The 23,837-nt window shown below is 42.4% G+C and overlaps 1 protein-coding gene across 1 annotated transcript in view; it reads left to right on the top strand.

Moving 5' to 3' along the window:
* Window positions 1-2,301: 2,301 nt before the first annotated feature.
* The window catches only part of LOC115128526 (potassium channel subfamily K member 9-like), a 39,291-nt gene continuing 17,755 nt past the window's right edge, over window positions 2,302-23,837 (top strand). Inside the window, exon 1 of the mRNA XM_029658429.2 lies at window positions 2,302-2,923. Coding sequence (XP_029514289.2) covers window positions 2,323-2,923 — 601 coding nt within the window. The 5' untranslated portion in view covers window positions 2,302-2,322. The remainder of the gene's footprint in view (window positions 2,924-23,837) is intronic.

Raw genomic sequence — 23,837 nt, 5'->3', positions numbered from 1 at the left:
TGGGCTGGCATAAACTACGGACAACGAGCACAATTGCATTTCATGTAAATTTGAGATAATGTGACGAGATCCTGAGGCCCATTGCCGTGCCATTCATCGGCCAACATGACCTCATGTTTCAGCGCGATAATACACGGCCCCATGTCGCAAGGATCTGTACTCATTGAGCATGTTTGGGATGCTCTGGATCGAGGTGTACAACAGCATGTTCCAGTTCCCTCCAATATCCAGCAACTTCGCACAGCCATGGAAGAGTGTGACAACATTCCACAGGACACAATCATCAGCCTGATCAATTAACTCTATGCAAAGGAGATGTGTAGCGCTGCATGAGGCAAATGGTGGTCACACCAGACACTGACTGCTTTTCTGATTCACCCCATCTTTTTTTCATTAAGATGTCTGTGACCAATAGATGAATATCTGTATTCCCAGTCATGTGAAATCCATAGATTAGGGCGTAATTTTTTTTTTCAATTGACTGATTTCCAAATATGAACTGTAACTCAATAAAGTCTTTGAAGTTGTTACATGTTGCATTTATATTTTCCTTCACTGTAATTAATTTAAACTGAAATTCTGAATTTTGCTAAATGTTGTTACAAAATTTGAGTTGTTAATTACACAATCACGGAAATACAGACTTAGAGCATATCTAATGACAGAAAAAGAACCGGAGGAATTGACACGGTGTCTGTGAACACCCATCTTCATAGATGGATGCATCTTCAGCTGCAGCACGGTGCTTCCTCGTCCTTCCAGTGCACATGCATGCGAACCCGGACTGTAAACTAGCACCATGGACAGCGGCTACTGGCTACCGGCACATACAATGATTTAGCGTTTCATTAGATTTGGGCTAACCCTGCTGGCAGAGCAATCATATGTGAGGCAGTCATGTATTTGAAAGTAAACTCGTATTGATAATGAGTGGTAGTGGTCGCTGCCGGAGTTGTGGTGAGGAGAGGGATGGGGTGACAAGTGGGGAGGGATATTAACAGAGAAGACTGATTGAAGTAAACCTGTTCAACAATTGGAATGTCTTAAAATAGAGTGTACTAAAATAGAACCGATGGATAATCAGATCGCAACAGTCTCTTAAATGGTCTAGCCTGCCACACTTCTCACAGGAGATAACTTTGATGCTGAGAGAATCCACACACTTAGCATCAGTAGCCTGTGAGGACACGCAGTGTTCGGCATCATCATCTCTGTCTCTCTATCCTCTGAAAGTTGCGTTAATTCATGGCCTCAAGTAACTTCTACTAACGAGGAAAAACCGATGTTTTTTTCTAATTCAACTCCAGTTGATTGGAAGCCCGCGGAGAAATCAGCTCAAGCCTCGAGGGCAAGTGGATGCTCGCAGTTGAGCCGGTAGTCACCGCGCGCCTAATGGGAGACATGCACCAGGATCATTAATTATTTTGATTTTGCGAAATTTCCAATTCTGTCATTTATCAGTTAGGCTATACCGATATTTTGGGTTTGCCTGCTCCTGGTTGCTAAAGTAGGCTACACAGTGACAATGCACTTTTGGTCCTGAGGCAGAACACCGCGTCACTATTGTAGGAAAGGAACATTTGAAACTGAACCTGTTGTCAATGTTGATTTATTGATCACGAGGTGGTTCTTCGAGTCACGGTTTTGGGATAGTTGTATCTTTACAATAAAGCGATATGATCCGATATAACGAAAGGAATCTGTAGTATATAAATGCGCAATGGACACGAATTATGCTGCGCACAGTGTTACATCTCTGTTTGGTTAAATGTGTTGATCATTGCCTGGGTTCACATCCCCACAGCGCGAATCAATTGAGTGAGTAGCCTTTTTTTCCTCCCCGGATCCTCAGTTGTGTCGCTCTCCTCATTTATCCCTCTGTCTGGTCGACGACTCAACACAGCACCTTGTGAATCAAATGGAAATAACTTCGGGCGATGTCTTCTATTTCTGAGCTGTATTTCTGGATTCCACACAGTCAATTAATTATGTGCGAATGTGGGGGGGATGGTTCGTTGTTAAAAATAGCCTGCCACTTGAGGATGAGGCGCCGAAATGAACTGGTTGCTGCTTATTGAAACTTACTGGGAGCAGATGCGAAAAGATGCTTCACCCTCATCTAACCTCTCGTGGATCGGTTCACTTCTCTTTAAATCTTCCAGGAATGCATGATACACAACCTGAAAATACTGCATCAAACATTTACAGATTCACAACGAAAATAATCGAACATTCATTTGGCATATGTGTTTAATTGAATTCGTTATAAAAACGTTGACTTCGATAAGAAGACAAACAGAGGAATCTAGCAACTGCTTGTTGATGGCACTACGCGCCGGGAGGACTTGGTTTGGGCAGGTTTTGCGCAGAGTTTCTAGGCTGCAGGGCTCGTGGTCCCGGAGATCGAGCAGTCTCCTGTGTCTCTCTGCGAACCCGGAGCAGGATCTGGGGACCTGTTACAGGGATCACACTCTTAGCAATCTCCACTACTGCTCCTCCGTCCAGCGCACCCACCGTCACCAACACGCGCCAGTCTGTCCCTCCTCTTCCAGCCGCTGCCAACGCTTTCCCGATTGCTGCGCAGCCTTCCCGGGGGATACGAGGGGACATGAGCCCCTCACTCGCCGGATCCTGGTGGTCATGAAGCGGCAGAACGTGCGGACCTTGTCCCTGATCATCTGCACGTTCACGTACCTGCTGGTCGGGGCCGCGGTGTTCGATGCCCTGGAGTCAGATTTCGAGATGCGGGAGAAAGAACAGCTGGAGGCAGAGGAGAAGCGTCTCCAAGGGAAATATAACATTAGCGAGGACGACTACCGCAAACTGGAGACCATCATTATGGAGGCCGAGCCCCACAGGGCTGGGGTTCAGTGGAAATTTGCTGGATCTTTTTACTTTGCCATCACAGTCATCACCACCATAGGTGAGTCTGCAGTCTACACTCCATGGAGGTTTAATTGCGTAACAGCATTACGCACAACCCCTGTGTCAAGATAATGCCAGTTATGCGGTGATATACAGTCGATAGGCTAATCACAGTCAGGGTCGTGGTTGTTGGGTGGTGAAAAGCCTCCATTTTAAATAGTTACATAACTTATAACCACTACATAGCACAATGAATTAAAGTGAACACAGCATTGTGCAGACAAGTGTTTCACTAAACTTAGTCCAGCAACATGTAGTCTATAGCCACTACCCTCTATTAATCCTTAAAACCTGTTCATTATCCAACATAAATTGTTTTAGAAAAGTAGGTCAAATGTCGTTTTAGCTAAATAACTCTGGTACGTTAACAGGCGAAACAGAATGATGATGCAATACCAGTAAAATGACAATGTTTCTGCACATCAACTTTATAGATAATAAAAACATATTTACTACCATTAGTAGCATCAAAATAATGCGTCTGCATAGATAAACGGACCACTTCCGTTATACATTTCAGCAGCTAATCAATTTATCAGAAAAGATAAGTAGCCTACAAAAATAGACCTATAGGTTACTGTATGCAATCATTCCCTCATTGCACCATCAGCCTACCACGCCACTGATATAGGTTAGAACACATTTTTGGAAACCAAATAATGACAGGCCTACATGTATAATAATTTCAACTGCACGACTGTTGCTGCCTCTGCATTACCCCTGTAGAAAACAGGTTTGAGTCCTTTACATTTCCGTCATGATTTAATGACAGATCATGCAAGTGATAGGTTGCAAAATGTTGTGATTGATTAAGCGTTAACACAAAAAACGTGGAGGCATCAATACGTTTACATTCACACTAAAACAAAATCGATATTAAACTGATTGTGGCAGAAGGCCGAGTATGGCATTAGTCATGTTGACACCTTACTCTGCTTATCTTAATAATCGGTGTAAGCATACACCGATAACATACCTGGTTTTCTGAGCAATCTTTCTACGCATGTGCAAGTGAATCATTTTCACATACAAACTTTACATGTCCGAACTCAGAATCAAATAGTCTTCACAAAAATAATGGTCACTGTGGTAGAATGTTTATTTTGATTGGCGATTTACTGCATTTCCCATCAGCCTGATTTCAGATGTGTCCATGTAAACACATTATTAGGGAATGAAAGTCCTTCTTCTTGCAAAGCATGTACACGTATTAAACTAACTATTATATTAACCAGACTATCCACAACAATCGCATTATTGTGTGAACGTAACTTTATCGGAAGTTCATTCTGTCAGCTGTTGCTGCATCTTGAACGTGAGCTGAGCTGCTGAAAGGACACATCCTGGAGCTCCTGCAGGCTGCGCTGCCTACAGCCACGTCACGAGGGAGGATCTGCAGCTGGCCATGCACGAGCTGCCTGAATAAAACGCAGATAACCTTTTCTCAGCCAAATGATCAGGTCCTTCCTTTTCCTCCAACGAATTTTAGCCTGATTTCACAATACCAATTTGATAGAAGATAACAGAAGTATATGCTCTAGGATATAGCAGTCAGACGTCTTTGTCCTGTCCCTTGTATATATATCTTTTTCTTCGCATATCTTTTAAAAATATTTTCCTAAACCTCAACTTCTAAATACTCTCCTGCAACCCGCCTAACCCAATGTGGCGTGGATCTGCTTTTTTTCGAAAGTATTCCAATTTACTTCGGATCTGGAATCCCTCAACTGAAGCTAGCCAGCTAGGCTACCTACCAGCTATCAGTTAGCAAACCATTGCTAGCGGTCATCAGCTAACATTTAGCTAGGAAAGCTCTCGCCAGTTCGAACAACGTGACTCAAACCAGAGCATAATGGACCTATTTCTCTCCATATCCCCGGATTCCTACCTCAAACTCCGAACATTTTCATCAGGATCGCGACGTCCCCCAAAGGCTAACTTGCTAGCCACGGTCTACTAACTGCTAGCTTGCGTGCCCGGTCTGCTAACTGCTAGCCCCTGCTAACTGCTTGCTTGCCAGACCCGGTCTACTAACTGCCAACTTGCCTGCCCCGGTCTGCTAACTGCTAGCCCCTGCTAACTGCTTGCTTGCCAACCCGGTCTGCTAACTGCTAGCTTGTTTAGCCCCGGCCTACTAACTGTTAGCTTGTTAGCATCGGCCTGCTAACTGTCTGAATCTCCGTGCCCCCAGTCAGCCCAACCACTCACTGGACCCATATGTTCAATTGGTTACGTATGCCTCTCTCTAATATCAATATACCTCGTCCATTACTGTCCTGGTTATTGATTACTGTCTTATTTCACTGTAGAGCCTCTAGCCCTGCTCAATATGCCTTAACCAACCATGTTGTTCCACCTCCTACATATGCAATGACATCACCTGGTTTAAACGTCTTTAGAGACTCTCATCATTACTCAATGCCTAGGTTTACCTCCAATGTACTCACATCCTACCTTACCTTTGTCTGTACACTATGCCTTGAATCTATGCTATCGTGCCCAGAAACCTGCTCCTTTTACTGTCTGTTCCGAATGTGCTAGACGGTCAGTTCGTATAGCATTTAGCCCTACCCTTACCCTACTTCTCCTCTGTTCCTCTGGTGATGTAGAGGTTAATCCGAGTCCTGCAGTGCCTAGCTCCACTCCCACTCCCCAGGTGCTCTCATTTGATGACTTCTGTAACTGTAAAAGCCTTGGTTTCATGCATGTTAACATTAGAAGTCTACTCCCTAAGTTTGTTTTACTCACTGCTTTAGCACACTCTGTCAACCCGGATGTCTTAGCCGTGTCTGAATCCTGGCTTAGGAAAACCACCAAAAACCCTGAAATCTCCATCGCTAACTATAACATTTTCCACCAAGATAGAACTGCCAAAGTGGTGTTGCAATCTACTGCAAAGATAGCCTGCAGAGTTCTGTATTACTATCCAAGTCTGTACCCAAACAATTCGATCTTCTACTTCTAAAAATTCACCTTTCCAGAAACAAGTCTCTCACTGTTGCCGCTTGCTATAGACCTCCCTCTGCCCCCAGCTGTTCCCTCAATACCACATATGAATTGATTGCCCCCCATCTATCTTCTGAGCTCGTGCTACTAGGTAACCTAAACTGGGACATGCTTAACACCCCGGCCATCCTACAATCTAAGCTTGATGCCCTCAATCTCTCTCAATTTATCAATGAACCTACCAGGTACAACTCCAAATCCGTAAACACGGGCACCCTCATAGATGTCATCCTAACTAACTCGCCCTCCAAATACACCTCTGCTGTTTTCAATCAAGATCTCAGCGATCACTGCCTCATTGCCTGCATCCGTAATGGGTCTACGACCAAACGACCACCCCTCATCACTGTCAAACGCTCCTTAAAACACTTCTGCGAGCAGGCCTTTCTAATCGACCTGGCCGGGGTATCCTGGAATGACATTGACCTCATCCCGTCAGAAGATGATGCCTGGCTATTCTTTAAAAGTGCCTTCCTCACCATCTTAAATAAGCATGCCCCATTAAAACAAATAGAACTAGGAATAGATATAGTCCTTGGTTCACTCCAGACCTGTCTGCCCTTGACCAGCACAAAAACATCATGTGGCGTTCTGCATTAGCATTGAACGCATTAGCGTTCTGCACTACCCCGGTCAACTGCCCGGCACCCTCCACAGCAACCCGACAAAGCCCCCACCATTTCTCCTTCACCCAAATCCAGATAGCTGATGTTCTGAAAGAGCTGCAAAATCTGAACCCCTACAAATAATTTGGGCTAGACAATCTGGACCCTCTCTTTCTAAAATTATCTGCCGAAATTGTTGCAACCCCTATTACTAGCCTGTTCAACCTCTCTTTTGTAACGTCTGAGATTCCCAAAGATTGGAAAGCTGCCGCGGTCATCCCCCTCTTCAAAGGGGGAGACACTCTAGACCCAAACTGATACAGACCTACAGTATATCACAAAAGTGAGTACACCCCTCACATTTTTGTAAATATTTGAGTATATCTTTTCATGTGACAACACTGAAGAAATGACACTTTGCTACAATGTAAAGTAGTGAGTGTACAGCTTGTATACAGTATCAATTTGCTGTCCCCTCAAAATAACTCAACACACAGCCATTAATGTCTAAACCGCTGGCAACAAAAGTGAGTACACCCCTAAGTGAAAATGTCCAAATTGGGCCCAAAATGTAAATATTTTGTGTGGCCACCATCATTTTCCAGCACTGCCTTAACACTCTTGGGCATGGAGTTCACCAGAGCTTCACAGGTTGCCACTGGAGTCCTCTTCCACACCTCCATGACGACATCACAGAGCTGGTGGATGTTAGAGACCTTGCACTCCTCCACCTTCCGTTTGAGGATGCCCCACAGATGCTCAATAGGGTTTAGGTCTGGAGACATGCTTGGCCAGTCCATCACCTTTACCCTCAGCTTCTTTAGCAAGGCAGTAGTCGTCTTGGAGGTGTGTTTGGGGCCGTTATCATGTTGGAATACTGCCCTGCGGCCCAGTGTCCGAAGGGAGGGGATCATGCTCTGCTTCAGTATGTCACAGTACATGTTGGCATTCATGGTTCCCTCAATGAACTGTAGCTCCCCAGTGCCGGCAGCACTTATGCAGCCCCAGACCATGACACTCCCGCCACCATGCTTGACTGTAGGCAAGACACACTTGTCTTTGTACTCCTCACCTGGTTGCCACCACACACGCTTGACACCATCTGAACCAAATAAGTTTATCTTGGTCTCATCAGACCACAGGACATGGTTCCAGTAATCCATGTCCTTAGTCTGCTTGTCTTCAGAAAACTGCTTGCGAGCTTTCTTGTGCATCATCTTTAGAAGAGGCTTCCTTCTGGGACGACAGCCATGCTGACCAATTTGATGCAGTGTACGGCGTATGGTCTGAGCACTGACAGGCTGACCCCCCACCCCTTCAACCTCTGCAGCAATGCTGGCAGCACTCATAAGTCTATTTCCTGAAGACAACCTCTAGATATGACGCTGAGCACGTGCACTCAACTTCTTTGGTCGACCATGGCGAGGGCTGTTCTGAGTGGAACCTGTCCAGTTAAACCACTGTATGGTCTTGGTCACCGTGCTGCAGCTCAGTTTCAGGGTCTTGGCAATCTTCTTATAGCCCAGGCCATCTTTATGTAGAGACAACAATTCTTTTTTTCAGATCCTCAGGGAGTTCTTTGCCATGAGGTGCCATATTGAACTTCCAGTGACCGGTCAGTATGAGGGAGTGTGAGAGCGATGACACTAAATTTAACACACCTGCTCCCCATTCACACCTGAGACCTTGTAACACTAACGAGTCACATGACACCGGGGAGGGAAAATGGCTAATTGGGCCCAATTTGGACATTTTCACTTAGGGGTGTACTCACTTTTGTTGCCAGCGGTTTAGCCATTAATGGCCGTGTGTTGAGTTATTTTGAGGGGACAGCCAATTTACACTGTTATACAAGCTGTACACTTACATTGTAGCAAAGTGTCATTTCTTCAGTGTTGTCACATGAAAAGATATACTCAAATATTTACAAAAATGTGAGGGGTGTACTCACTTTTGTGATATACTGTATATCTATCCTACCCTGTCTTTCTAAAGTCTTCGAAAGCCAAGTTAACAAACAGATTACCGACCATTTCGAATCCAACCGTACCTTCTCCGCTATGCAATCTGGTTTCCGAGCTGGTCATGCTCAAGGTCCTAAACGCCATCATAACCGGCATCGATAAGAGACATTACTGTGCAGCTGTTTTCATCGACCTGGCCAAGGCTTTCGACTCTGTCAATCACCATATTCTTATTGGCAGACTCGACAGCCTTGGTTTCTCAAATGACTGCCTCGCCTGGTTTACCAACTACTTCTCTGATAGAGTTCAGTGTGTCAAATCGGAGGGCCTGTTGTCCGGACCTCTGGCAGTCTCTATGGGGGTGCCGCAGGGTTCAATTATCGGGCTGACTCTCTTCTCTGTATACATCAATGATGTCGCTCTTGCTGCTGGTGATTCTCTGATCCACTTCTACGCAGACGACACCATTCTGTATACATCTGGCCCTTTTTTAGACACTGTGTTAACTAACATCCAGATGAGCTTCAATGCCATACAACTCCCCTTCCGTGGCCTTCAACTGCTCTTAAACGCAAGTAACACTAAATGCATGCTCTTCAACCGATCACTGCCCGCACCTGCTCGCCCGTCCAGCATCACTACTCTGGGCGGCTCCGACTTAGAATACGTGGACAACTACCAATACCTAGGTGTCTGGTTAGACTGTAAACCCTACTTCCAGACTCACATTAAGCATCTCCAATCCAATATTAAATCTAGAATCGGCTATTTCGCAACAAAGCATCCTTCACTCATGCTGCCAAACATACCCTCGTAAAACTGACCATCCTACCGATCCTTGACTTCGGCGATGTCATCTATAAAATAGCTTCCAACACTCTACTCAACAAACTGGATGCAGTCTATTACAGTGCCATCCGTTTTGCCACCAAAGCCCCATTTACTACCCATCACTGTGACCTGTATGCTCTCGTTGGCTGGCCCTCGCTTCATGTTCGCCGCCAAACCCACTGGCTCCAGGTCATCTATAAGTCTTTGCTAGGTAAATCCCCGCCTTATCTCAGCTCACTGGTCACCATAGCAGCACCCACCCGTGGCACGCGCTCCAGCAGGTATATTTCACTGGTCACCCCCAAAGCCAATTACCCCTTTGGCCGCCTTTCCTTCCAGTTCTCTGCTGCCAATGACTGGAACGAACTGCAAAAATCACTGAAGCTGGAGACTCATATCTCCCTCACTAACTTTAAGCACCAGCTGTCAGAACAGTTCACAGATCACTGCACCTGTACATAGCCCATCTGTAAATAGCCTATCCAACTACCTCATCCCCATATTGTTAATTATTTTTATTTATGTTATTTTGCTCCTTTGCACCCCAATATCTCTACTTGCACATTCATCTCCTGCACATCTATCACTCCAGTGTTTAATTGCCATATTGTAATTATTTCGCCACTATGGCCTATTTATCGCCTTACCTCCCTTATCCTACCTAAATTGCACACACTGTGTACAATATATCTATATTGTATTTTTCACTGTATGTTTGTTTATTCCATGTGTAACTCTGTGTTGTTGTTTGTGACGTATGGCTTTGCTTTATCTTGGCCAGGTCGCAGTTGTAAATGAGAACTTGTTTTCAACTAGCCTACCTGGTTAAACAAAGGTGAAATAAATAAATAAAACAAAACATATTCAGAGTAGTCTGGTGCCTTTTATGTACAGATTTGCATGGCCTATATTTACCTTAGGGCCTATAATGAACATGCTAGTTAATTGATTGAAGTGGTATTGCCAACCTTAAAGTGAAAGGTTTAGCCTCCTTTGATCTTTTTTCTCACAATATGGACATCTCTTTAAGCAGCTCTCATCCCCCAAACAATGGATTTTAAGGTGAATCAGCATTTCTATAAAACAAGGCAAACTCATAATGGTCTTTGTAGAGGGCCGAGAAAAGACAGGCAGTAGATTAGATAGCATTGTTTCTACACTGAGTGTAGGCCTACATTTTAGCCTATTTTCATTTATTTCATTTGTTTACATTTATTTAAAGCAGTAACTCCCCTCAATGTATACTGATCATTTAATGATTCTAGGACCAAGAAAATATTTTCTAAATTGCGTCTGAAGTTTCATAATTGTATTTTCGTTAATGGGAAAATATGGTCATTTTTTTCAAATTCCTGAAAAGTTTCTGTTTTGGAGAGAAGAGGTTTTCATCAGACAGAAATCAATATCAATAATTCATTTCCCCCCAAACAATATTTGATTAAACTTTATCAAAGATCAGAGCAGGTGGGCTTTAAGCCTACGTTAGGGAAAAGGGATACCTAGTCAGTTGAGCAACGGAATGCATTGAACCGAAATGTGTCTTCTGCATGTAACCCAACCCCTCTGAATCATAGAGGTGCGTGGGGACACCATCTACGTTATGGACACCATCTACGTATGATATTATTCAACACGGGCACTTAACGGTGCAAAATAAACTAATGCACTAAGCACGTCTTCAGATAAGCCTGGCAAAACATATTAACTGGCTACTGGAGAGTGTAGATTCAGGTAGTACCCTTCCATTGTATTTTATAAGTTACAGCAGCTAAAGAACATTCAAATGAATGGGCTTTAGAGTTGTATCTACATGTAGAATGAGCTGGTTAGATCTATTTGAATGTGAAACGATCCCTTTAGAGTTTGGCCATATTTCCGTTGTTGAATGTAAGCCACAGGAAATTGGTGGCACCTTAATTGGTGAGGACAGGCTCCTGGTAATGGCTGGAGTGGAATAGGTGGAATGTTATCTTATTTGCATGTGTTTGATGGCACTCAAGGACATTCAGAGACTTGTCCCGAAGCCACTCCTTCGTTGTCTTGGCTGTGTGCTTAGGGTCGCTGTCCTGTTGGACGGTGAACCTTCACCTCAGTCTGAGGTCCTGAGCTCTCTGGAGCAGGCTCTCTTTACTTCATCAAGGATCTTCATCAAGGATCACTCTGTACTTTGCTCTGTTAATCTTTCCCTCGATCCTGACTAGTCTCCCAGTCCCTGCCGCTGAAAAACATCCCCACAGCATGATGCTGCCACCACCATGCTTCACCGTAGGGATGGTGCCAGGTTTCCTCCAGATGTGACGCTTGGCATTCAGGCCAAAGAGTTCATTCTTCGTTACATCAGACCAGAGAGAGAGAGCGCTTTAGGTGCCTTTTGGCAAACTCCAAGCGTGCCGTGTGCCTTATTCATTTAATTTCGATCTTGTCTCATTGCCGCAACTCCCCAATGGGCTCGGGAGAGGCAAAGGTGGAGTCATGTGTCCTCCAAAACATGACCCACCTGAACGTGTTCCTTAACCTGGAAGCCAGCCGCACCTATGTGTCGGAGGAAACACCGTTCAACTGCCGACTGGGGTCAGCCTGCAGGCACCTGGCCCGCCAGAAGGAGTTGCTAGGGCGCGATGAGCAAAGTTAAGCCCCTCCAGCCAAACCCTACCCTAAACCAGACGATGCTGAGCCAATTGTGCGCTGTCCTATTGGACTTGTGGCACAGCCCGGGAATGAACCCTGGTCTGTAGTAATGCCTCCAGCACTGCGATGCTGTGCCTTAGTCCGCTGCGCCACTTGGGAGGCCCGTCATGTGCCTTTTACTGAGGAGTGGATTCCGCCTGGCCACTCTGTCATAAAGGTCTGATTGGTGGAGTGCTGCATAGATGGTTATCCTTCTCCACAGTGGAATTCTGGAGCTCTGTCGGAGTGACCATCGGGTTCTTGGTCACCTCCCTGACCAAGACCCGTATCCCCCGATTGCTTAGTTTGGCCGGGCGGCCAACTATAGGAAGAGTCTTGGTGCTTCCAAACTTCTTCCATTGAAGAATGATGGCCACTGTGTTCTTGGGGACCTTCAATGCTGCAGACATTTTTTGCCTCAACACAATCCTCCTGTCTTGGAGCTCTACGGACAATTCCTTGGACCTCATAGCTTTGTTTTGCTCTGACATGCGCTGTCATCTGTGGGGCCTTATATAGACAGGTGTGTGCCTTTCCAAATCATGTCCAATCAATTTAATTTACCACAGGTGGACTCCAGTCAAGTTATAGAAACATCAAGGATGATCAATGGAAACAGGATGCACGTGAGCTTTATTTCGAGTCTCATAGCAAAGAGTACTTCTGTAAATAAGATATTTTCATTTTTTATTTTTAAGGAATTTGTTTAATTTTAAAAACCTGTTTTCGCTTAATCATTATGGGTTAATGTGTGTAGATTGATGGGGATTTTTTTTGGATCCATTTTAGAATAAGGCTGTAACGTAACAAAATATGCAAAAGGGAAGGGGTCTGAATTCTTTCAGAATGCATTGTAAATACACAATGAGTAACGATAACATGGGGTACCAGTACCGAGTCGATGTGCAGGGGTACGAGGTAATTGAGGTGCCTGGTATAGAGGTCCTGGATGGCAGGGAGCTCGGTCCTAGTGATGTACTGGGCCGTACGCACAAACCTGTGTAGCACCTTGCATGTCGGATGCCGAGCAGTTGCCATCCCAAGCGGTGATGCAGCCAGTGCTCTCAATGCAGCTGCCAAATCTTTTCAGCCTCCTGAGGGGGAAGAGGCATTATCGTGCCCTCTTCACGACTGCGTTGGTGTGTGTGGACCATGATAATTCCTTAGTGATGTGGACATGTGAAACATGGGACACGTTTAGAACCTAAATGTCAGTGTTTAAAACTTAACCATTAGCTATTTAGATTTGCCAGTAAGTATTCTCATCATAAACACAGGCGTTTAGAATGCAAGACTAAACATGACAGTCAGTTTCCAACCAGGAGAACACCTAAATCTCCTTAGTGTTCAGATTTTAAACACTAGGGTTTACTTTCCCATCGTGGAATACATTTAGTCATTAGAAATTGATGTGACTTTCCCTGCCTTTAATTCAGATGAATGTTAGGAATGTCTGTCCCCTTACCTACCTTTCAGCACAACTGAACAGGACATTTGATTCAAGAAATCCTGGTGTTGTTGTTACTCGGCTATGTTGACTTAAATTCCGTTGACTCTCTCAGAGTGAAAATATATGGGAAAGGCCTCATCATATATCCGAGCATGATTTTTCGCACGTAGACTTTTAGAAAAAGTTTCTTTTAATATCCGTTTCCTCATGCACACTGATTCATTGATCTTAAACTACACAGAGACAAAAACTTATATTGTTCTAAACTAATCCAATCTGTAAGGGGTTGGATTTATTGCACCTGTTTACTGAGATGGTTGTTCCAGTTTAGATGGTTGAGGTAGCCTTGTTTGTTAAGTCCTTCACCATAGCAGTCACTCAGTGCAGCTTGTGGTTGATCAAATATTTGAATCGTTGGGTGTCCTCCCTCAAATCACTTCACAAACCAACCTATTGTGACTGGCACGTCTGATGTGGCCCATGAGCCGGGATTTTCAGACCACATTGTTGAGGATAACTAGGCCGTAACTAAAGGCCTTGTGAAACGTGTCATACAGTATGTGGTTATAAAGGGTTTGAATTGAAACACGTTCACTTAGGCAGTCACTTTGTGAAGGCTTCAGGGATGTCTATTTCACTAACAGACACGGTCGCGGGTGGGTCTCGCTCACATTCACTTGAAAGGCTTGGAAATATGGAAACAACTTTACACCCTGTGAAAACAACACCCCCAGTTTTTAGCGTTGAATAAATGTGTTTAAAAAGTTTTACAGCGTATAAACATGTTCTGGTCTTTACAATCTAAACATTGTGACACGTTTTCATTGAAACTCTAAACACATTGGCACATTTAAAAAGTGTTACAGAAGATTGTTTAGTTATGTGTTCTTAAACACGTGGTTTTAGCTAGATAGGTATGGAAACTCAAATGATATACAAGTGTTATTACACTGTAATTATACTGTACGAGATACGTTCCACAAAGAAAGAGTTTATATGGATGTAAGCCACAACGTAGCAGTTTTGACTAACTATTTGATTTTCCATAAAAACATTGTAGCCATCTGTTACATCACCTTCCAGGTCCAGTGAAACCTGTTCAGAGACACGCAACACAGCCTGCTGTACAGAGGCTAGAGAAAGCAGCTCCACTTGCTGATTCATTACAGATTATGTCATAACCCATGAGCCTTTCACAAAGTATGTTGTCGTACAATCCAGGAGAAATAGAAAATATTCCTGGGCTGCATTCCAAATGTGGAGGCGTGGAAAATGAAGGTAACATAGCCTACAAACACCTACAAGCACGTACTCACACACAGACAGACAGACAGGCAGTCAGGCAGGCAGGCAGACAGACAGACAGGCAGGCAGGCAGACAGACAGACAGACATCACATATGGCCTAGGTGATGATAATGATAATGCATAGATAATGGTGACACTAATGCTGTAATGCATTTGGAGTAAAGCTGAAACAAATAACATTTAGTAAACCCTCGATCAGGGGTGTAAAAATGTTTTGCTGCGAGGGCCGCATTCCGTCTTTAACGAGGTCCGGAGGGCCACACTGATTTAAAATATATATTTCCTCGCCGCCCAAATTTGCGAAAGATAGTCCTCTGTCCATGGTTTTTATGAAGTGTATAAATGTAGGTCCATTATCATTTCTACACAGTTTCCATTTTGGTTTTAGTCATTTAAAATATATTGATATATATATATTTTACTGGATCCATCCGTCGACCTGATTGGACCCCCTCATGGGCTGGATCCAGTGTCTCAGTGCAGACCGAGACATCCCATAGGGAAGTGAATGATAAGACGAGCACGGTGCCTCTCATGATAACAGAGAGGTTAACAGTATAAACACAATTTCCTTTTCTTGAAAAAAAAATGGAATATGATAAAGGACCAGGGCCACTACATGGAGAGTGCATGTATAACCTATAGATATAGTATTGTACACAGTGTTTTATAAGTGGGTCAGCCCATGGCTATGCATGGCTGTAGAGTGTATTGATGGCTTGCCTTATAATGAGTTTACCTGTCCTGGCTCATACTCAGCCCATGGCTCATGCGTTTCTGGTTTCAACAGATGGAGAAGGGGTTAGGAGCCAGTTATGTTTGAATAATACGAACATGTTTAAAATATTATCCAATGAATCAAAATCTTGCAATAGCCTATCTACATGAGCTGGATAGTTATGGAAATGATATTGTAGTCATTACATTATAATTACACTGTAAGAGACACATTCCATATACATTTGACTAAAGAGTTTATATGGATACAGGCCACAGCATCAAAACATTCCGCAGGAGGATGAGTCACTTGACTTGACACTAACGGCTTGCCATGTGAGGGGTATACGTTATGGGGTACACATTACAAACGGTACACGTTATGTACTCAAGGCTGATGATGCTGTATCCATAGGCTGATAATATTGGCTGTAGTTGTTAGTGCTAGCTGGATAGACAGACATCAGAAGGGCAGAATGAACTTTTCTTTTGGAACCTCTCAGGGTGCCTGTGTGTGTGTGTGTGCGTGTGCGTGTGAATGTGTGTGTGTGTGTGTGTGTGTGTGTGTGTGTGTGTGTGTGTGTGTGTGTGCGTGCGTGTGCGTGTTTGTGTGTGTGTGTGCACTGTAAAAATATTATTAAGTACCTGATTCCACAGCCTTTTCGGTCAAAGTGTTACCTGAACGTAACATTTTTAGTCGGCCCAAACTTAGCTCCAACATGAGGAAACAAAAAAAAAATTAAGTCAACTTTAGAAAAATTGTTTGCTCAATTCAAATAGAAATGATTATTTTGGCGTTTTACCAAAAAGGAGGCTGTGGATCTAGTTTCAAACACAGTGCTTTTAACATACAACGTATTCAACATACATGATTACATTGTTCACGTTCATTTATACATGAATTAGTATTCAACATGTCATCTCCTGGGATTTGAACTCACAACCTCTTGGTTCACAGCATTTCAATCTTCCTGCTACACAACTGTGTCTGTGTCAATAACTGATTTCAATGGTATTGCTACACTTTGCACTTCAAAGTAAACCTCTGCTATGTTAAAAGTACACCCAAGAAAAACTATTTTATTCATCATAATGATTAAGGAGTAACATTAAAACAAAGAAATATGCCCCACCAACACTAGACAACTATACAGAAAAACCTCAAATTGATTAAATAAGTAAATCAAATCAATGATGAGAGAATAGTCAGATGAACTGATAATTGATACAGACATGGTGTTGTAGCAGGAAGTTACGAATGTCATGAAACAAGAGATTGTGAGTTCAAACCCCAGGTGAGGACATGTTGAATAATAATTACTGTATAAATGAACATGCACAATGTGTGTCAAATATGTAAATTGAAAACATTGTACGTTACAATCTGTTTGTGTAACTAGATACAGTACACAGCCTTTTTTAAAGTTAAGATGGCAAAAATAAACATTTGGGGTTGAATGAACATACAGTAAGACAGTAAGAGAAAATACATGATTTTAAGTGGACAGAATTGTTTCCTATGTTTTCTCAAGTTGGAACCAACTAAAAATGTTACGTTCCGGTAACACTTTGACCGTAGAGTTAAGTAAACAAAAAAAAGGCTGTGGAATCAGGTACTTCATTATAATGAGTTGATAACTAGATTTGTTGGTGTTTTTGTAACTGTGTGTGCGTGCACAGCATATGTGAACAAAGAAAGTCGATATCCACAAGTCTGGACACTGTTGTAATGATTTTGAGAAGTCATTCAAGAGAGGACAACTACAGACTCCAGTAAACATTTTGGCTGTGCTTGTTGTGTTTAAAAAGAAAGCACAACTGTAGAATTATTTCCTGAATTTGACTATAGTTGATTTTCAAATATAATCCTCATCACCATGGCCACCAACACTTCCAACTGCTTGTAATCTATAAGTAGCGTGTGATCGTCCTGATTTAGGAGGGGAGATGAGCACATGCGAGAACATCTGTAGCGACGTGGCTGTTGCCGTGGAGACACTGCATGACATGTCGTGGTGGTAATTCTGTTCTGTTTGCAGTTCTAACTCACGTTTCCACTGTGTCCAGATTGGCCCGGGGGTTGGTTCCTCTCATTTCTCTGACTAATTGCTCGGAAAGTGGAGACGTTTCTTGACTCTGTGCACCAGTGTGTAAAGAAAGATAAAGGGGCCTTTGTTAATGGATGTGGTTCAGATGGTGAACCACACTCACGTAACTATACTGAACAAAAATATAAACACAACATGAAAACTATTTTGAAGATTTTACAGAGTTATATTTCGTATAAGGAAATCAGTCAATTTAAATAAATCCAATAGGCCCCAATCTATGGATTTCACATGACTGGGATGACTGTACATGAAAAATATGTAGTGGCGTAGATCAGAAAACCAGTCAGAATCTGGTATGACCACCATTTGCCTCATGCAGTGCTATACACATGCTATACACATCTCCTTCACATAGAGTTGATCAGGCTGTTGATTGTGGCCTGTGCAATGTTGTCCCACTCCTCTTCAATGGCTGTGAGAATTTGCTGGATATTGGTGGGAACTGGAACACACTGTCGTACATCTCGATCCAGAGCATCCTTAACATGCACAATGGGGTACATGTCTGGTGAGTATGCAGGCCATGGAAGAACTGGGACATTTTCAGCTTCCAGGATGGGTGTACAAATCCTTACAACATGCATTATCATGCTGAAACATGTGGTGACGACAGCGGATGAAAGGCACGACAATGGATCTCATCACATTTAAATTGCCATTGATAAAATACCATCGTTTTTGTTGTGCGTAGCTTATGCTTGCCCTTACCATAACCCCACCACCACCATGGGGCACACTGTTCACAACATTGACATCCGCAAACTGCTCGAACACACAACACCATACAAGTGGTCTACGGTTGTGAGGCTGGCTGGCTGGACGGGCTGGCAAATTCTCTAAAACGACGTTGGAGGTCACTCATGGTAGAGTAATGAACATTCAATTATCTGGCAACAGCTCTGGTAGACATTCCTGCAGTCAGCATGCCAATTGCACACTCCTTCAAAACCTGAGACATCTGTGGTATTGTGTTGTGTGACAAAACTGCATATTTTAGAGTGGCCTTTTATTGCCCCCAGCACAAAGTGCACCTGTGGAATGATCATGCTGTTTAATCAGCTTCTTGATATTCCACACATCTCAGGCAGATGTATTTCTGGGATCTTTCATTTCAGCTCATGAAACATGGGACCAACACTTTACATGTTGTGTTTATATTTTTGTTCAGTGTAGTTTACCTGAAACCTAAGGCCTTGCCTTAGCTAAACAAAATAAGCTTTAGTTCTACACACAGTCTTGTGGTGTGCAAGAGACGGGGATTTGAAAAATCCCATGTCTTGTAGAAACTCAATGTTGGGGTCTGACTCGCTGAGTGTTATGTATAGAGACAGAGACAGTACAGTGATGGATCAAGCACAGGTTACTACGGAGGCTGTGATGTAACATGTCATTACAGGCTTCGTCCCAAATTACACTCTATTCTCTAGCTACTGCACTACTTCCACCAGGGCCAATATGGATCCTGTGGTGGGAAAACAGTTGTAGAGCCTTTCTCTGTAGTGATTTCTGTCCTTTGATTAAATCATGCATTTGAATTATTTTCATAAGTAATGGGGTAACTGGTGAAACATGACAGACACAGACCGTTAGTCACAAAGCACTCTCTTCTTTAAAAGGCACGGTACAAAATGTATTAGTGTAACAGACATTTTACATTTAATTCACTGAAATCCATAGCAACAAAATGGCGATGCCGAATCAAATTTCAAAAAGTTGTTTCTATCTTACTGGAATACAGCTACATGTGAAAACGGTGTATAAAGATCGACATCTTTGAAGATCTGGTGACGGTGTGAGATGAAAAAACTCCCTTTGCCTTGTGTGTGTTTGTGTTTGTGTGTGTTTGTGTGTGTGTGTGTGTGTGTGTGTGTGTGTGTGCGAGCGAGCGTACGCCTGAGTGTAGGACAGGTGCACTGATATTCTCATTGCTCTCAGAACAATAGCTTTTATGGGAGCCAGGAATAAGCTCTTTGAAGCGATGTGCTGCTGTTGTGTGTCACGACTAGTTAGATTCTCCAATACAAACACTGCCCACGCCTTCCTACCATAACAACTACTGGACCTATTGAAGTCTGAGCACCAATCATGTTCTGTGTACAGTCGCTGCAGGGGTTAAGCACTGTCAATGAGGTGCAGTTCAGCACAGCCTGATTCACTGTCACTCAACTACACTCTTAGAAAAAAAGGGTTCCAAAAGGGTTCTTTGGATGGAAAAAGGGTTCTACCTGGAACCAAAAAGGGTTCTTCAAAGAGTTCTCCTATGGGGACAGCCAAAGAACCCTTTTTAGGTTCTAGATAGCACCTTTTTTTCTAAGAGTGTGGCTATGTGGAGTAGACCTCAGTATTGTAAAGAAGTCCTCTTATAAAAAGCCCTGGTCTCTGTGTCTCCTAACGCAAAATATATACATTCACATCTCATTCACGGAATGTGGTGACAGTAGTAGCTGTGGGTGGATTTCCAATCAAGAGTGTATATGAATAATTTAAAGCTGTGTTTGTTGGATATTATAAAGTGTGTCTGTGTGTGTGTGTGTGTGTGTGTGTGTGTGTGTGTGTGTGTGTGTGTGTGTAGGGAGGTATGTGTGAAGGCATCATGCAGAGTGTAAACGTTTACAGATTCCTTAATAAGACCAGCAGGACTCCCAGCTCTAAGCCTCATCCCTGTCAGGCATCATGTCAAATAGCATGTCATGTGTTTACCCTGGCCATATGTCTCTACATGCCTTATGCTATTCATTTATACAGCAGAGAGGTGATGTATCATAGGTATGACTGATGGAGCGACACCACACCAGCTGATTCTCTGACTGCGTCTGAAATGGTACCCTATTCCTAGCATTATGTTGTGTAACACACCCTATTCCTAGCATTATATTGTGTAACACATCCTATTCCTAGCATTATGTTGTGTAACACACCCTATTCCTAGCATTATGTTGTGTAACACATCCTATTCCTAGCATTATGTTGTGTAACACACCCTATTCCTAGCATTATGTTGTGTAACACACCCTATTCCTAACATTATATTGTGTAACACACCCTATTCCTAACATTATATTGTGTAACACACCCTATTCCTAGCATTATATTGTGTAACACACCCTATTCCTAACATTATATTGTATAACACACCCTATTCCTAGCATTATATTGTGTAACACACCCTATTCCTAACATTATGTTGTGTAACACACCCTATTCCTAACATTATATTGTGTAACACCCTATTCCTAACATTATATTGTGTAACACCCTATTCCTAACATTATATTGTGTAACATACCCTATTCCTGACATTATATTGTGTAACACACCCTATTCCTAACATTATGTTGTGTAACACACCCTATTCCTAGCATTATATTGTGTAACACACCCTATTCCTAACATTATATTGTGTAACACATCCTATTCCTAGCATTATGTTGTGTAACACACCCTATTCCTAGCATTATATTGTGTAACACATCCTATTCCTAGCATTATGTTGTGTAACACACCCTATTCCTAGCATTATGTTGTGTAACACACCCTATTCCTAGCATTATATTGTGTAACACATCCTATTCCTAGCATTATGTTGTGTAACACACCCTATTCCTAGCATTATGTTGTGTAACACATCCTATTCCTAGCATTATGTTGTGTAACACACCCTATTCCTAGCATTATGTTGTGTAACACACCCTATTCCTAACATTATATTGTATAACACACTCTATTCCTAGCATTATATTGTGTAACACACCCTATTCCTAACATTATGTTGTGTAACACACCCTATTCCTAACATTATATTGTGTAACACCCTATTCCTAACATTATATTGTGTAACACCCTATTCCTAACATTATATTGTGTAACATACCCTATTCCTGACATTATATTGTGTAACACACCCTATTCCTAACATTATGTTGTGTAACACACCCTATTCCTAGCATTATGTTGTGTAACACACCCTATTCCTAGCATTATATTGTGTAACACACCCTATTCCTAACATTATATTGTGTAAAACACCCTATTCCTAGCATTATGTTGTGTAACACACACTATTCCTAGCATTATGTTGTGTAACACACCCTATTCCTAACATTATATTGTGTAAAACACCCTATTCCTAACCTTATATTGTGTAAAACACCCTATTCCTAACATTATATTGTGTAACACACACTATTCCTAGCATTATGTTGTGTAACACACCCTATTCCTAACATTATATTGTGTAACACACCCTATTCCTAACATTATATTGTGTAACACACCCTATTCCTATAGCATTATATTGTGTAACACACCCTATTCCTAACATTATATTGTGTAACACACCCTATTATATAACACACCCTATTCCTAACATTATATTGTGTAACACACCCTATTCCTGACATTATATTGTGTAAAACACCCTATTACTAACATTATATTGTGTAACACACCCTATTATATAACACACCCTATTCCTAACCTTATATTGTGTAACACACCCTATTCCTGACATTATATTGTGTAAAACACCCTATTCCTAACATTATGTTGTGTAACACACCCTATTCCTAGCATTATATTGTGTAACACACCCTATTCCTAACATTATATTGTGTAAAACACCCTATTCCTAGCATTATGTTGTGTAACACACCCTATTCCTAGCATTATATTGTGTAACACACCCTATTCCTAACATTATATTGTGTAACACACCCTATTCCTAACATTATGTTGTGTAACACACACTATTCCTAGCATTATGTTGTGTAACACACCCTATTCCTAACATTATATTGTGTAACACACCCTATTCCTAACATTATATTGTGTAACACACCCTATTCCTATAGCATTATATTGTGTAACACACCCTATTCCTAACATTATATTGTGTAACACCCTATTCCTAACATTATATTGTGTAACACACCCTATTATATAACACACCCTATTCCTAACATTATGTTGTGTAACACACCCTATTCCTGACATTATATTGTGTAACACACCCTATTATATAACACACCCTATTCCTAACATTATATTATATAACACACCCTATTCCCTCTGGGCCTTGGTTGAAAGTATAATGAGGAGTAGGGTGCCATTTCCACCTCTGTATCTCATCTGTCTGCCAGCGTGATGACATCATCTAGTGTGGAGAATGATGACAGTGGACACACTGACTTTTCTGTCTGCTGCCAGCGTGATTGACAGCTCTCGGTAGCCAAAGGCATTTCCCAGCTGCACTCTGTCCCTCCCTCCCTCCTTAGCTGACATCTTCTACAGCCACATGAGCCGGACCATAACATTGACAGGGATTGTTTGGGGTGTTGGTGTGTGTGTGTACTGTGTGTGTGCGTACGTGGAAGGGAGTGTGTGTCTCAGTGGCTGTCATCTCCAACCACTGTTGACAAGGCTTGTTTGGTGAGGACTTCTGTCAATGGGGTAGTGTGGTCTTGACAGCGATTGTTGTTTGGTGGTGCTCTGTGTGTGATGTGTGTGTATGTGTGTGTGTATGTGGTTCTGCCCATGAGGTTGTGGTCTTGATCGTGATCTTTTGGTGGGGCGAGGTCTGTGTGTCTGCGTGTGGTCTTGACAGCGATTGTTTGGTCAGTTTTTTAAGACGTTATTGATTACTTTGAGGACTAGAATTTTCCCAGAGACTCCTGGACTCGTATCCACAAAGCGACTCAGAAAAGGTGCTAGGAATCCTGTTAAAACCTGTTGCGACAACAACAAAAACTCCCAGCTCAGAGTAGGTTTTATGATGATATGACACTGCCAAGACAAAGTCTGAGCCATGAGTAAAATCAACTCATAACAGTTTCTAAACTGGTAATCAGTACAGTTTGAGGTACTGCAAAGGAAAAATAGTAATGCTCTTTGACATTGTTGTAAATGATTGAGAATAACCAATTGCTATGAGGCATCACCAGCTGTGCACGTTTCAGAGAACCACGGTGAATGTGACTGTCAAATGTTGCTATGGTAAAACGTTTGATAGAATTCGACCTACACGATCACTTTGCCTACTCTTAAGTCTTTGCTAATATGTTGCTGTGCATAACATATATCATGTCTTTTTATTTATGTATTTATTCCAAAAGCGCCATTTCTTATAATATTACCGTTAAATCAACACACTCAACACTACCATTTAAAACAACTCTAAATGCCTTTGGCACAGTTGGCATCAAATCACTTGCCGATAATGTTGCATAACATGTTTGAATGGTCAATCATTGTCACCG

This window comes from Oncorhynchus nerka, linkage group LG4, assembly GCF_034236695.1.
Source record: "Oncorhynchus nerka isolate Pitt River linkage group LG4, Oner_Uvic_2.0, whole genome shotgun sequence".
Classification (NCBI taxonomy): domain Eukaryota; kingdom Metazoa; phylum Chordata; class Actinopteri; order Salmoniformes; family Salmonidae; genus Oncorhynchus; species Oncorhynchus nerka.
This window is presented reverse-complemented; position numbering and strand designations above follow the sequence as displayed.